The sequence below is a fragment of the Urocitellus parryii genome, chromosome 2, assembly GCF_045843805.1.
Source record: "Urocitellus parryii isolate mUroPar1 chromosome 2, mUroPar1.hap1, whole genome shotgun sequence".
Lineage (NCBI taxonomy): Eukaryota > Metazoa > Chordata > Mammalia > Rodentia > Sciuridae > Urocitellus > Urocitellus parryii.
In genome coordinates, this window is record NC_135532.1 from 169321290 (window position 1) to 169336789 (window position 15500).

The following is a 15500-nucleotide window of genomic DNA, read 5'->3' on the forward strand; positions in this document are numbered from 1 at the left end:
TTTATTTATATGTGGTGCTGAGACTCAAACCCAATGCCTCACACATGCTAGGCAAGTGCTGTACCACTGAGCCACAACCCGAGCCCTATTTTATAGTATTTAGTGTTGTTATTGAACATCTTTTATTACACTTATTCCTACATATTTTTATACTATTAGAACTGAATCATTTTCTTAGTCCCCTTGTCTATTTCTTTGTTGCTGATATTTAAATACGATTTTGTGTGTGCTGATTTTACATTCTAGGACCTTGTTAAACACACTTTCTCTTCTCACTTCCTTTTTGCCTCTTCTCTCCAACTATGTTGATAACTATCATATAAGAGCTTCAATCTCCTGTCTTTTAAAAAAATTTTTAAAATACTTTTTTTAGATGTTGATGGATCTTTATTTTATTCATTTATTTATAAGTGGTGTTGAGAATCGAACTTGGTGCCTTGCACATGCTAGGGAAGCACTCTACCACTGAGCCACAACCCCAGGTCTTCAATCTCCTTTCTACATATAACTATAAAACTTCACTCTGATATCACAATCATTGAGGCCACAGATATTCTTTACTTTTATGGGATATTTAATTCTAATATTTAGATTGTTCCACTTTTATTGTCTTTTGTGTTAGAATGAGTAAACTATTCCTATCTGGGAAATGCTATCTTCTTTATTCTTCTATCTGATGGCAACTTACCAAAAATAATAAGATATAAGACGCACCCTGATATGATATAAAGGTTTTTAGACTGTGCTTTGGGAACCTGAGACTCTAGTCCTTCATCCTTCCACTGAGAGTTCCTCTGAATAATCTTCAGGCTACAATAGGAGACAAATTTAAGACCAGTGGTTCCCAAATTCCTGGCTTGAGGATCAGTAGTGGTGCTTATTAAAAACTTTAGTCAGATCCCTATTGAGATTTACTGACTTAGAATTTTCAAGGCAAAGGCAAATACGCAATATTACTCGAACTGATCATGTTAGGGAATTTTTGTTTACACAGAATAAAAATAAGATTCCATTCATTTTTGATATTTGATTCTATGAATACTATCATTCTGTTGCCATAATCAAAAGAATTTCATCCAAACAAAGGAGTGTCAGAACAACTAATGATCATACTCTGAAGTTTGGTATTTGGGGTCTTCTGCGAACAAATGAATTGGTGCATTGCATACAGGTGCTATTTCATCTATTCTGCAGGATCAAATGTCATTGTTGAGGTACAAGACCAGTGCAAGGAAAGCCATGGACAGAATTAGATCATTAAGGCACCTGTTATTTCTACTTGACTTTTTGACTGCTTCTTTGTTTTGCAGAGTCCTTAGCCAAACTAGGTCTATTCTTCCTAAAAGAATAACCAAGACTAATCATTAATGCTACAGTCAGAAATGAAGTTGTATTATTCTATGGGTAAAGGTTGGTGGGAGAGAGAGGAAATGAAGAGTATAAAAGAAGCTAAGAAAACATGGTCAAAGTCTGAGTTAAAGTTTAGGGAGAAAAAGAACTTTTTGGTTGATAAAGTATTCAAATAGATAATGTGAGAATTTTTCAAGGGATAGAGTTATAAGTTTTCTCTCTCATATTCTCAAATTAAATAAGTAGTCTGATGTTGCCTGATCCTCATGGTTTACTCATGGATTTACTTTGTGGTTTGAATTTTCTTAGCTCTTGGCCATTCTTTCCCCTTTCCATTGGACTGAGAACTAGAGGGGTATCATGTTCTTTTGTTCTTCTCAGATCTTTTCTATTTAACAAAAATAATATGTAGAAAATGCACCTATTGTCAACATGTTTATTCTTGTTTTTCTTCTGATAAGGACTAAATATGATATTCTGGAATCATTAGTCTATCCACTGAAAATTCAGGAAAATCATGTTTGCAATAACACCTGAAAAATAACCAGTTCACAATCTCTGCACAAATTTAATTTTTTAAAATAAAAGGATAGATTTCAATTGAAGTGAAAAAAATAAAATTTCAAGGGATGGCATTAGCAATGGAGAGGAATGATTCCCAGATGTATATCACCCACTCTTTTCTCTGATCTTCTTGAGCCCTATCTTTTAAATTTATGTTTGTAGGACATTTCTCGCTGAACTTTATGATGTTGAAATCAAAATCAACATCTTTCTTGACTCTCAAAGTTAGTTTTGATGACTTTCCTTCTTCAAAAACCTTTCAATTCCCTAAATTCCTACATTTCCATTTACATAATTTCCATACCTGAATAATGACCAGAGGATTACTGATGCTAATCTCTACCTTTCCTATGCGTTATGGCATAGCAAAAATTCCAGATCTGCCACTTACTGGCCATGTGATTTTTTTCATAAGTTCTAATGTTACTCTTGGAACATTAGGTTCTGTAACATAGAAATAGTAGTGAGAATTACAATAAATAAATATATGTATACATATAACCTATAAATATATAAATATATATATATATAAATTTTGCGCATGATAGTATCTAGTAAATGACAGCTATTATCCTGAAATCAGTTTTTTGATCTGTGATCAAGATGTTGTGTTCTTAACTAAACTATAATTATTTGCAGTTTTTCTTAACAGATACCCATATTAGTTTAACCTCATCTTGTGATGTGTGACATATCCATTCTCACTTCCCCATGCCTTACTTTGTATGCAATCATTCTTTTAAACTGGTACACCAGCCCTTTCTTTTCCTGTAGCTTCCAGCTTTGCCTTGAGCCAGTCAGCTTCTGAAACTGACACCTACAGGGTTAAACCTAGTTGCTGTAGCCTCCCCTCCTCCCAGCAGTCCCCCTTTTCACTGTAGGCTGGCAGCTGTCCTAACTGCCTACTGAAGCCAAATGCTTGAGGAGAGAGAGAGAAAAGAGCCAGTCATGAATCCTTTCCAGAAAAATGAGTCCAAGGAAACTCTTTTTTCACCTGTCTCCACTGAAGAGGTACCACCCAGACCTCCCAGCCCTCCAAAGAAGTCATCTCCGGTGAGTTCTCAATTCAGTTCTGCCTCTGACAGTAGTAGCCTTGTTCTTTTGGCTTTCCTCCTTGGCCTCTGGAACTTCATACTGTGCTGTATTAGGGTATAAAAACTTCTCTCTCTCTCTCTCTCTCTCTCTCTCTCTCTTGCAGTTAGATTTACCTGAAAACCAAATCCATATTGAAATTTCTTTTGCTTATGAGAGGAAGCAGAAGGAAGAGGCAGTCAGAGTTTTTATAGTTGGAATCCAAAGTTTTGTTGTGGGTTTCATTGCATATTCTGAGTTACCCTTGGGGGAAAAAAAAGCAATTTGAATGTCCAGGGAAACTTGGCAAGCATTCCTGTCTGGGGAACTGTGTGTGATTGTTCTTGCTTTACCAATACGAAAACTCAGCCCTTAGTTACCCCTGTGTGCAGAGCCGCCTTCTGAAAACCAAAAGAAGTTTTAGAACAGGTCCAATTTCTGTTAGTAAATACCCTCAGTTTACAATAGGAGATATGATAGAGAAACAAAGAATACATTATTACTTGTTAAAACACTTCCAAATTTATTATCTCATTTCATCCTATATAAAATCCTACAAGTAGAGAGATTTTAATAATAATAGTTAATATTTGCTGAGTTCTTATTGTAGACTGAGAGCTAGTATTAGTCTTATTTCTTTTGAATGACAGAACTGAGACAATGAGGCAGGAGTAATGGGATGGCCAAGGTCAGTATGTTAACACAATCAGTAATCATGTCATGTAGCAAGTACAAATAGGTTAAATGAACTCCAGTTACATAGTTCTCAATCTGTGAGCTAGAAAGGTAAGAGGCCCCAGTTTGACACACATTTCAAGCAAGTTATTATCCTAAAGTAATAAATTTTTATATTCATAGGGTGTGGGTGTATCATCTCTGTACAGATAAAAGAATAAGTATATTGATTTACTATATGTATTCATTTATCTATTAATTTCTTCTGGTCCCAAAGAATTTAAAGACTTACAAAGATGTGTATACTTGTTATGAGATTAGAGACATTATAAATCTCTTGATAAGATTTGGCTCTCCCAAGGAAGATATATCTCCATACTCCACCCTCACATTAGGTGAGCTATTTTAATGGGTAAGGATTTGAAATAAAACATGACCATCTTGATATTCTGATTGATATTATTATAACATTGTCCTTTGAGTTCTGGTAGCATTATCACGAAAATGCCATAGAATCACGTTAGTAAGAAAAGCAGACATTTAATTTCCACAGAATTTCAGAACTCTTCACCCAAAGTCAAGGTGATCAATCAGTTTACCTTTAGCAATCTCTGCCCTCCATATTGAGCTCTTTGCCTGATTTCGTCAGCCTCTGAAGAGGAAGCCATCATACTGCCAGGATTCCTTCCAGATGGTGAATAGGGTAGGTGGGGACAAGAAGAGTGAGTCCCCACAATGGAGCTAAGCAGGATACTGACATCTAAATCTAACTGCTTGGGTATCAGTTATTTTATAGGCCATCTCTTTGTTCTGTTCTAGCAGTAAGTATGATTATATTCTTGCCCAGAGCTCCAGCTTCCCATTTAGTAGTTATGGCAAGGTAAGCAGGTCCTATATCAAGGAATGTCTGAACAGTTCCATATTCAATGAAGAATAAAGTAATACTCAGATTAGCTTCTGTTACTCCTAAGTCAGCAATGTAAGCAGTTTTAATAATGATAAGAGTTCTTTCATGAAGAACAGAGACACAGATCCATATTACTTACTATTGTGATTTAAAATAAATAAAATTTTCAGTTGTGGGAAAATTAAGCGGTTAAACCAGAGAAAAACAGCTCATGCCTGTTGTCTCTTTGTTGCACAGAAAATCTGTGGCTCCAGCTATCCACTGAGCATTGCCTTCATTGTGGTGAATGAATTCTGTGAACGCTTTTCCTATTATGGCATGAAAGGTAATTTTGTGTCCTAGAGTCACCCTGTTTTGGCAGCCTGATCGTGAATGTACTTGTTTCCCTTGTCGGCTCTTCCTGCCTTGATGCAAATCAATCTTTTCCTTTGGCCAAGACCCTGAGTAAATGCCTTATGGGATTTCATCTAATAACTCATGCTGGCCAAGATGGAAACCAGAACACAGCCTATGAGGATACAAGTGGAAAAACTCTCAGCATGTGAATTCCATTCTCCTCGGGTCTATGAATGACACTGCTGCTGGGAAGGAGAAGGAAGGGATATTGGAAGCCCCATGTTATCTTGATCATTGGCCCAGATGATGTCGGGGATGAGCTTAGGCTGAAGGGAGGAGCACTGTGTTTGTGTGGTTGTCACGGCCCATTGACTCTCACATGGGCCCAGCTTTATTGCTTGGCAGTCATGCCCCAGTTACTTCAGTAGTAGGAGTGCTGAAAACCAAACTACCTTCCAAGGCCAGAGATCAAATATATTTCTTTCTAAATCATTTTAATGCATCTATCCTTTTTGTCTCCTATTTTTTTTTCCTCTCAGCTGTGCTGACCCTGTATTTCCTGTATTTCCTGCATTGGAACGAAGACACCTCCACATCTGTGTACCATGCCTTCAGCAGCCTCTGTTATTTCACCCCCATCCTGGGAGCAATCATTGCTGACTCATGGTTGGGAAAATTCAAGTAAGAAAGATGGGCAGTCCCTCTCCTAGAAATTTCACAGATGCATTGTGTAGAATCTTCTTTCCTCTGTTCGTGCTTAGGTCATAATAACAAATAAGAATATATTTTTTTTTTTGAGAGAGAGAGAGAGAATTTTATTTTTTCGGCGGACACAACATCTTTGTTTGTATGTGGTGCTGAGGATCGAACCCGGGCCACACACATGCCAGGCGAGCGCACTACCGCTTGAGCCATATCTCCAGCCCAAATAAGAATATCTTTAAGACTGATGACACAGAAAAGCTATTTCATTCCACTATCAGGTTTTTCAATTTTTTCCTAGCCTTTTCAGTCAGAGATTTTTTTTCTTCTTAAATCTAATTTCAGTATTCCATTCTGTACTACTTGTTTTGATCTCAGTGAGGATTAAGATTGCTACATATCAGCAATTTATAATTTTAGAGATCTTGATGTGGTGATTTGATACTTTCCCCAAATCTCCTCTAGACTGAGTCATCCTAACTCCTTTGGTATCTTCTTACACAGTTTCTCTTTTTAGCTCTTTTGCCATCTGTTTGTCTTCTTAGCCTCTTTCTGTAGATTCTTTTTTTAAAAAAAATTATTTTAGTTGTCGATGAACACAATAACTTTACTCACTTATTTTTATGTGGTACTGAGGATCGAACCTAGTGCCTCACAAGCTGTTTCCATGAGTTAGAATAATGGTCCATTTAGTTAAGTATCCTTTTTTTTAAGTTTTGTCATATATATATATATATATATATATATATATATATATATATATATATTGTAGGGACACAATACCTTTGTTTTATTTAAATTTATATTGTACTGAGGTTCGAACCCAGTGCCTCACACGTGCTAGGCGAGCGCTCTACCACTGAGCTACAACAACCCCAGCCAACTTCAGTATCTTTTAAGTCCATGAAACTATCACTAAGAGACATACATGGTATAATGTGATAGTTGTCCTTTATAATATTGTCCTTCTAAGTGAGAAATGGATCTTGGATATCCATTGCTCATTTATTTTCTGTGGATTCATCATTCATTGATTTATCTAAATTAGCATTTCTCAAAGTGCATTCTGTTGAAAACCTAGTAAATTAGGTGGAAAAATTAAGTTTAATCATGTTTGACCATGAAGGTTAAATAAAGGGATTCTGTGAAGTAGAAAATGATGCAAGTAAACATAGAAAAGAGGTATCACTTCATGAAATCCCCTTCCTTCCGCACTCTTTCATATACAAACCTTTCAGGTTCACCTTGAATACTACCTACACTATGGAGTATTCTCTGTCTCCTCCTTTTTTACTACTAGCCAGAAGTAATCTAGTCTTCTCTAAACTCTTTTTTTTAAACCATCATTGACATTTATCAAATTCTATTTTATTATAATTGTTTGGATATACGTCTTAGTCTTCTTCCAAAAACTTGAAGTACAAAGTCATTTATTATATATTTTTTTCATCCATAGCACCTAGAACAGTGCCTGGGTCAGAGCTATCCCACAATGAATGTTTGAATTAATACACTTATGCACTTAAGTACTCTCAGATCCTCAAATAGGCACAAGACTAAGTGTAGATGTGGACAGGCATGAACACATCTTTTATTTTATTGTGGGTATTTGGGGGTTTGTTTTGTTTTTTTCTTTTGGCTGGGTGCTGTGGCGCATGCCTGTAATCCCAGTGGCTTGGAAGGCTGAGGCAGGAGGATCGAGAGTTCAAAGCCAACCTCAGCAACTGCGAGGTGCCAAGCAACTCAGTGAGACCCTGTCTGTAAAGTAAAATACAAAATAGGACTGGGGATGTGGGTCAGTGGTTGAGTGCCCCTGAGTTCAATCCCCAGTACCAAAAACAAAAACAAAAAATAAAAACTCTTTTGGTAGTGACTTGATATTTCTTTCAGAAAGAGAGTGAGAGGAAACAGGAATTGTGTGTGTGTGTGTGTGTTTGTGTGTGTGTGTTTGTGTGTGTGTATGTGTGTTTGTGTGTGTGTATGTGTGTATGTGTGTGTGTGTGTGTGTGTGTGTGTGTGTGTGTGAGAGAGAGAGAGAGAGAGAGAGAGACCACATATACAAATAGAATAATGACAACAATCCAAAAAAATAAGCCTTTAGTATTATCTTCCCACCATATTTTATGTCTTTTTTTTTTAAGTTGTAAAGTCAAGAAAAGAAAGATTCTCCTTCACCTTTTTTGAGGGTACCAGGGATTGAACTCAGGGGCATATGACCACTGAGCCATATCCTCAGCCCTATTTTGTATTTTATTTAGAGACAAGAGTTTCACTGAGTTGTTTAGGGCCTCACTTTTGCGGAAGCTCGCTTTGAAGTTTCAATCCTCCTGCCTCAACCTCTAGAGACGCTGGGATTACAGGTGTGTGCTACCGTGCTAGCCTCCTTCACCTTCTTTAATTTGAATCCAAAGTCTTGCTTTCTTCACTAGCTGGAGGAACATAAGGCAAATTTATGCTTTTTAAACTGTAAATTATTCCTCACCTCCCCTTCTCTCTCTTTCTCTCCCTCTCTTCCTCCTTCACTCCTTCCTTCACTTTAGTTTACTTTTTTTCAGGATGATCCTATTTCAGGTCTTATCTTGAGGATGAAAAACCTTCAACAACATTAGAAATATTGTTCAATGGACAGTTCGAGGGACAATTTCCTGAATATGGTCAGCAATTGCTAAAACCCTTTTTCTGTTCAATATTCCAGAATCCAAACTGGTTAAGAGAAAATGGACACCAGCATCCCTGACTCTTGTATAAGGAAATCCATTTATTTTCTGTGTGGAAAGAAGTGAGGCTTCCTTTAAGGCCACACAGAGGAAAACTAGCCAATAACAATATAGTGGAAAACAAAAATTATTAAACATATGGTCTCATTGTGATTTCTGAAAACATTGACTGAGAGGGTAACTACATGTTAGAGGATGGTATTTTAGTGTCCAGTTGCTTTTAAGAGAGAAAAATATTCATAGTAATAGTTTCTAGTTTTTATATCATATGACCCATGCCTATCAAACTGGGTTCTTGACCTTATAAGTCTCTAGAACTACTTTCTTCAATGTGTTTTTTTATGCTTCTGGATGTCTGCACCTTTTCCTTTTGTCTGGCCTTGACTTCATGCAAGGTCTCTTCCTCTGCATATACTCCTCAGTTTCTAAGACCTAATTAAAAATGGTTCTGTCTTTTGATATCTTCATGGTGAAATAACGTTTGTAACTTCTTCCTTTTTTCTTTTTCCACACCAGCTTGTTTGTGATAAAACTTAAGGAATGCTGACCTATGAGTAAGAAAGCAGAAGTTTCTTACTGATGAAAATAGTACTTAAGGAAGTTCATTTGACTTCTTTGGATTTCAGTGTTCTGATTTGTACAGTTGGGGAATTGGTCAATTCTACCTAAAATAGTTCTGCATCCAGTAGATGATCCTATTTCAAATGCAGAATTTTCAAGTCTTTCTTGACTTCTTTCTCCTTCTGGTAATGTTTCATGATAGTTTCCTTTCTTATGCCTTCATACCTATTGGTATTTCATTGAAAAGGTTGCCTATTTTCCTCCTAAACCATTTACGCTTCTTTCTTCTATTCAATCCAACAATTGGATAAAGCTTTGATCTTCCTCTCAGACTCCATCACTCCAGCTCAGACGCCCTTGGTTTATTTGCTTCTCTCTGATGATCTAACATAGATCATTTCTTTGGGGTTCTTAATAGGTAGACTTTATTTCATTTCATTCAATTTCTCTCTCTCTAAATTCTTTTTATTCCAACAGATAACTTTTCTCAAGAAGATCACACAACACCTTTTGGGAAAGCCTGACCTCTCCCCTGATATGCATGGGCTCTAGATTAACCATCCAAATTCTTATTTCCTGCCTACTATGAAATACCCTTTAAAGTCTCTTTCCTAGAAAACCAGTCTAGGAAAATTAGGTATTTAGAATTAAGAATCCACATCCTAAGTTCTCTGTCATCTCTAATGTCTTTCTGATACTTTCATTCCATTTTTTTACATTTCATATTAGCATAAACACTTTTTTGAGAGAGAGAGAGAATTTTTTTAATATTTATTTTTCAGTTTTCAATGGACATAACATCTTTATTTTATTTTTTATGTGGTGCTGAGGATCGAACCCAGCACCCCGTGCATGCCAGGTGTGTTACTCCTTGAGCCACATCCCCAGCCCTAGCATAAAACACTTTCAAAATCATCATAGATATATAGTATATAACTCCTAAGCTTCATTATAATTTTAACATTTTACTTATGAATCTAGAAAATGCTGGTATGGTAGGACACATAAGAAGGATAGGTGGTAAAGTGGCATATTTCAATGTGTATATCTCTGTATGTGTTCTCACTAGAATTACTTGCTCTTCTTTCTATTTGCCATTTGAATTCCTTGGGAAAACAACACACAGGAAGTTTCTACCAAACAGTATAATTTTTATCAGTGGACGGTCTCCCTCTTTGGTCCTTTCTTACCTTTGGCAATTGTCTATGAGGAAACTGTGGTGGAGACTACGATTAAACCAAGTATCCAAACTACCTAGACTGAACCTAGAAGCCCTTAGCCTCTCTCCATATCCCAGTGTTGGTTTAGAGAAAGTCCTTTATTTTAGCCACTCCTGTTAACTCGGAGTTGTCTTTCTAGAGCAAAAGACATTCCTTGGGAAAAACACCTCTGGTCAAGGTATCCGGTTCTACTGGTTTTTCTAATTTGAAACGTCATCATTCTTGCTGCAATGCCACCCTACTCTTGTTACATCTGTACCAACGTGGGCTGGGGTGGGGGATCTATGTATGCGTGGAATGGGTGTAGAGGAGTAAATATGAGATGGGAACGTGAAGGGAAGAATTGCAGTCCCTTTTCCTAGTCTATTTACTCCATTCACCATCATTTCTACTTGTGTTTCTTGGTTAATTCTCTCCTCCTCCAGTCCTCCTCCTCTGTTTACTGAGAACAGCATGAACACCTGAGTCTGTATTACCCAAGTCTCTGGGTAATGCAGGATTGACTGACTCATTTAACTTTCTCCACAGGACAATCATCTATCTCTCCCTGGTGTATGTGCTTGGCCATGTGCTCAAGTCCTTGGGTGCGATACCAATACTGGGGGGAAACGTGGTACACACGTGAGTAGAATCATCTGAACTAATTTTCTTCTGTTAGACAGGTATATGTCTCAGGAATTCATTACAGATGATTTTCTATTTTCTTACCAGAGATATCCCTTTATTTCCCACTCTACATTTTTATTACCAAATTGGTTAAGAAAAGAGTTTCATGAGCAGTCATAGCAGTCTTTGCTATGTTGTCAGAACTCTTTTGCTTTTATTAATTAAGCACTTGAGAATGTAGAATGCCCAGTTATTATTCTCTTCATAAAATCCTTTTATATGCTTGAAAACAATTACAACTTTCACACCCGTTGTTTTCTTTCACCTACTCATTCATCCAAGCATCTGCATCTCACCAGAGATTTTTTAAAAAATTGTATTTCTTTATAATATATAGTAGAACTCAAATTCAAGGTTTGAGATATTTCTATTTATATATTGTTCCCATTGCTCTGTCCCTCTTTACTTAAGGTATTGATATTTATGGAGCCAGAGGCATTTGGTAGATTTTGATGCTTTGGGCTCAGTCAGTAGAGAGGATTATACTTGCTTAAGACTCAGGTCATGTTTATTCTTACTATAATGTGCCTATACATGTTTTTCTCTTTAAGTTAGGGGTTTTGTTTAAAAGTTAATAAATATTAGATACCTCATTAGTGGTTTCTTATAAAAATAATTGACACTGTTCCTATTTATTATGATGAATTTTAACATTTTTATTTTGTGCTTAGTAAAGGTATGTGGTATTAGGATCCATAAAAACCTTTCTATTGAAGTGTCTCTTTGACTAAAACAAGACTGAGAACCAGTGTGTTAACTTCAGTATTCGCTTCCATCTGATGTATGCAAAGGGTAAATGGAGCTACCCAGAACAAAAATCTTCCCATGCATACTAGCACAAAGTATGCTCAAGCGTCATAAAGACAGTTAAGTGCCCATGAATATTTCTTGGAGTAAAGGCAAATGGAAAGTGCTCACCCACCGGGTAGAAATGTGAAGAGGGTCTTTGCCCTTGTGTACATTTCTCCCTGTCTTTAGCACACTATTCCATCTCTGCAATTGTGTTCAATATTAAAATTATTAGCATCCTAAACTTTTCATTTCAGAATCCTATCATTGGTTGGTCTGAGTCTAATAGCTTTGGGGACAGGAGGTATCAAACCCTGTGTGGCAGCTTTTGGTGGAGACCAGTTTGAAGAAGAACATGTAAGAGTCCTATTTTTTTCTTCCCCCCGTATTTTCAAGACTGTAGAGCCAGTATTAAAAGGGGGTACCTGGATTCGCTAAGATTGAAGTAGTCCACTGATTACATCCTGTCTGAAGAATTGTGTCCAATGCTGGATACTGGTCACTAATAGAAAAACCAAAACACATCCAAAGAAAAGTAACTGGGGGTCGGGGGGAGATGGAGTAAAATACATATGAGGAAAATGAGGAGAGTTACCTTGGATAACAATATAGGAAAGTATCATACAATAGTTTTTAGATGTTTATAGATGTTGAAAGGATGTTGGTGTATAAACCTAAGACCAGTGAAAGCTAAAGGAAGCGAGCTGTTTGCTTGATGGAAGGAAAAACTTCAAGCAGTAGGAGTTGGAGGTAGTGAGTTGACGTCTCTTGAGGTATTTAAGAAGCAAGGTAAGCCCTTTGAGAATGGGAGCTATCGAGTGGTGTGGTGATGATGTAAGCATGTCTAGCTTTTTGAGATTTTTGTGTGAGGGGAAAAAAAGAAAGACTAAATGGAATGAACTAGAATAACTTTCCATAGAGGAATTTGCCTGGCTGATTGTTCCCTCTTTCCCTAAATGCTTTCTATGGTCAGTGGAGAAAAACAGCAATATGACCAAGGTAAATGAGCCCATATGAGGGAGCAATGATGTAAGAGAAGAGTCTATTCTTAGCCAACATTTCTGTCTTCCTATCTTTTGCTCTTAATTTCCTTTTTTTGTATGTGTGTGTTCGTGTATCTATTCCTTATTTTGTAGCTATTTATCATGTTTCTCTTTCTCTCTCTCTTCCCTCCTCCCCGTCTCCCTCTGTCTCTCTCCCACTCTCCTTCCTTCCCCAGCCTCTCTCTGACATAGTGCCTACTGTCTCTTTCTGCTTTTTTTTCTGTGTCTCCTCTCTTCCTGTGTTTCTCTTACCATTCATACCATTTAGATTATTTTATACTTTTTATCTGTGCAAGAGTCCATAGATCCTCATTACTTGCTGACCTTGGGAAAATAACCGAGTTTGGCAAGTGGGATTCTATATACATGGAGCTATACAAATTAGATAGTGGAATAGGTTTAAATGGGAACCAGAAAAAGAAGCAAAGCACATTATAAATTAAACATGAGGAAGGACTGATTGTGCTACTGTGTCAGGAAAAGATGTGAGGTGCCAGAAAGAAGCACAGCAATGTATAATGAATCATTCATCAGCAACTTTCCTTGAAAGGTGTTTTATTAAGTAGCTGGTTCACAAATATATTTTATTTAAGAGGACAAACCCAATTCCAAACTTTTCCCAGCCACTTCTAAGCCCACTGATGTCTTTTTTGTATTCACTGGCAAATCTTCCATCCTGCTTGGTCAACAGTTTACTGAACTGCCTTGTGTTTTGGTTCCATTCCTATCACACAGTCCACAAAATCTATTATTTACTTAACTAATACGGTCAATAAACATTTATTAAGTCTCTAATATCTGTCAAATGCTGTTCTAGGAACTAGGGATTATAAGAATGAATAAGGTACAATTTCTGTCCTAAAGGAACACAAAACCAATGGAAACAAAGACTTTTAATGTAAAGAAATTAATGTTAAAGTAGATATGTACAGGTATTGAGGGCGGAATGAGCATATTTTTTTGCTAAGGTAAAGGGGTATAAAAATGTTAAAGCTGATCATACTGGAGTTTAAAAGATAAGTAAATGTGTGTCTGGGGTTACTAAGTATCTAATATGATATTCAGATACCATGGAGGTAGTATCTGAATCTGTCTGTCTGTATGTACCTCCACCTAAATCTGAACATGTGGTGGAGATGGAGCTAGAGGCACTTTACACTGATGATTTATCCTGTTTGTTTTAGGCAGAGGAACGGACAAGATACTTCTCAGTCTTCTACCTCTCCATCAATGCAGGGAGCTTGATTTCTACATTTATCACACCCATGCTGAGAGGTTAGGATCCTCTCTTGAAAGTCGGGGGGCGGGGGGGGTGTTGGGGAAGCTGTATAAGGCTTTACTCTGGCCAGCCAAAAAGCTGTTCAAAGCTTCCTGAAGTCCATCTTCTCCTTTTATAATGGCTTGGAAATCCGTGATAATTTCTTTTAGTTTGAATTTATCTGGCCGAAAAACAAAAAACAAACAAACCAAAAAAGGGGTGATGGGAGGAAAAGGGATGGTGATGTCTACATCAAGAATAAAATAGAATAAAATATTGAAGAGTCAAGATCCAGAGTTACTTTTTAATTTTTCCTCCCATTTTCTTCAGGAGATGTGCAGTGTTTTGGAGATGACTGCTACGCATTGGCTTTTGGAGTTCCAGGACTGCTCATGGTAATTGCACTGGGTAAGTACAGCCAGCAAAGGAAAGAAACTAAGAATCACTGATGCCTTCAATTGGAAGAGCGTCTTGTAGGCACTTTACACAAACTACTTCATTCACTCTTCATGCTAATGTTCCAGGTAAGTGTTATAGAAGTTTTCCCTTGACTTTGGAGATAAATTATGAATGAAGTCAGAACCCTTTAAAAAAAAGAGGTGCCCACTGTTCCATAGCTGATAGGAAGTTTTTAAGAACCCATAAAAAAGCCAGTCTCTGGACTACATGTAGGACCTACCAGGGGTCTGGGAATCTATAAGTTTGAGAGTATCTCAAGTGATTCTAATGTGTAGTCAAGGCCATAAGGAAGGAATGAGATAATTAATCCTCTCACAGACTAATTTATATCAGTTGTTACTTATTTATTTGCTAAATAGAAGGCAAAAGTTCTGTGGGCCTTTTAAAGCAGTTTCTAGGTTTAACTATATTTGCCCTGTTCTTCAATGTTCCCAAGGAATTTGTCCTTGGAACAAGGAGAATAAGTGGTTGGAAAGTAACACAACTTAGATCAAGTGGCATCCTCTTTACCTTAAAGAACCCTGGAAGAGGAGGAGTATATGTGGGTTACTTAGTTTAGGCGGGCCACAGGGAAAGTTGGGCATGATTGTTTCTAATCATTGACCTGGAAACCTGTTCTCACTCTGAGACTCAGGGTGACACCCCCTCGGAAGATGGCCAGTCCAAACACATCAAGGGCTCCAGAGAGAACAAGGAGTCCAGAGACTCCATGTTCAGTCTGCTCATTTTCTACTGGGATCGAATCAGGGTTGGTAGTGATTCTCAGAGTTCTCAATTCCAAGGAAATGTATTCCAGGAGAGCTATGAGCATACACTCTGCTTCCTTCTCCCTTTAATGCCAAATATTTCCTCAAGTATTTTTTGATTTTCCACTGATTAGTACTATACCTCCTTCTCTAGGTCGTTGCACAATAAGGAAATTTACATATCAAGTAATTGTGAAGCTCAAAAGAGATGCTGCCAGTGAAATGTTTTATAAATTGAAATGTTACATAAGGGATGTCATTATTAGTTGACTGCTTTAGTTTTCTGAGTGCTATTCATATCTATTATGTGACAGATTTTGTGTTAGGTATTGGGGCCACATTGGTGAATTAGACAACTATATAGTTCACTCTCTGCAGGAAGTTAAATTGTCTAGTAGGGAGTGGAAGACAAATAAGGAAACAAGAATTGACGGTA

The 15500-nt window shown here is 37.2% G+C and overlaps 1 protein-coding gene across 2 annotated transcripts in view; it reads left to right on the forward strand.

Moving 5' to 3' along the window:
• Window positions 1-2829: 2829 nt before the first annotated feature.
• Slc15a2 (solute carrier family 15 member 2) overlaps window positions 2830-15500 on the forward strand; it is a 33792-nt gene continuing 21121 nt past the window's right edge. Inside the window, exons 1-7 of one of the 2 annotated variants that reach the window (XM_026394578.2) lie at window positions 2830-2967; window positions 4805-4892; window positions 5443-5584; window positions 10632-10724; window positions 11816-11915; window positions 13786-13876; window positions 14190-14267. In XM_026394578.2, coding sequence (XP_026250363.1) covers window positions 2830-2967; window positions 4805-4892; window positions 5443-5584; window positions 10632-10724; window positions 11816-11915; window positions 13786-13876; window positions 14190-14267 — 730 coding nt within the window. The remainder of the gene's footprint in view (window positions 2968-4804; window positions 4893-5442; window positions 5585-10631; window positions 10725-11815; window positions 11916-13785; window positions 13877-14189; window positions 14268-15500) is intronic. The other variant, XM_026394585.2, reaches the window with a different exon arrangement.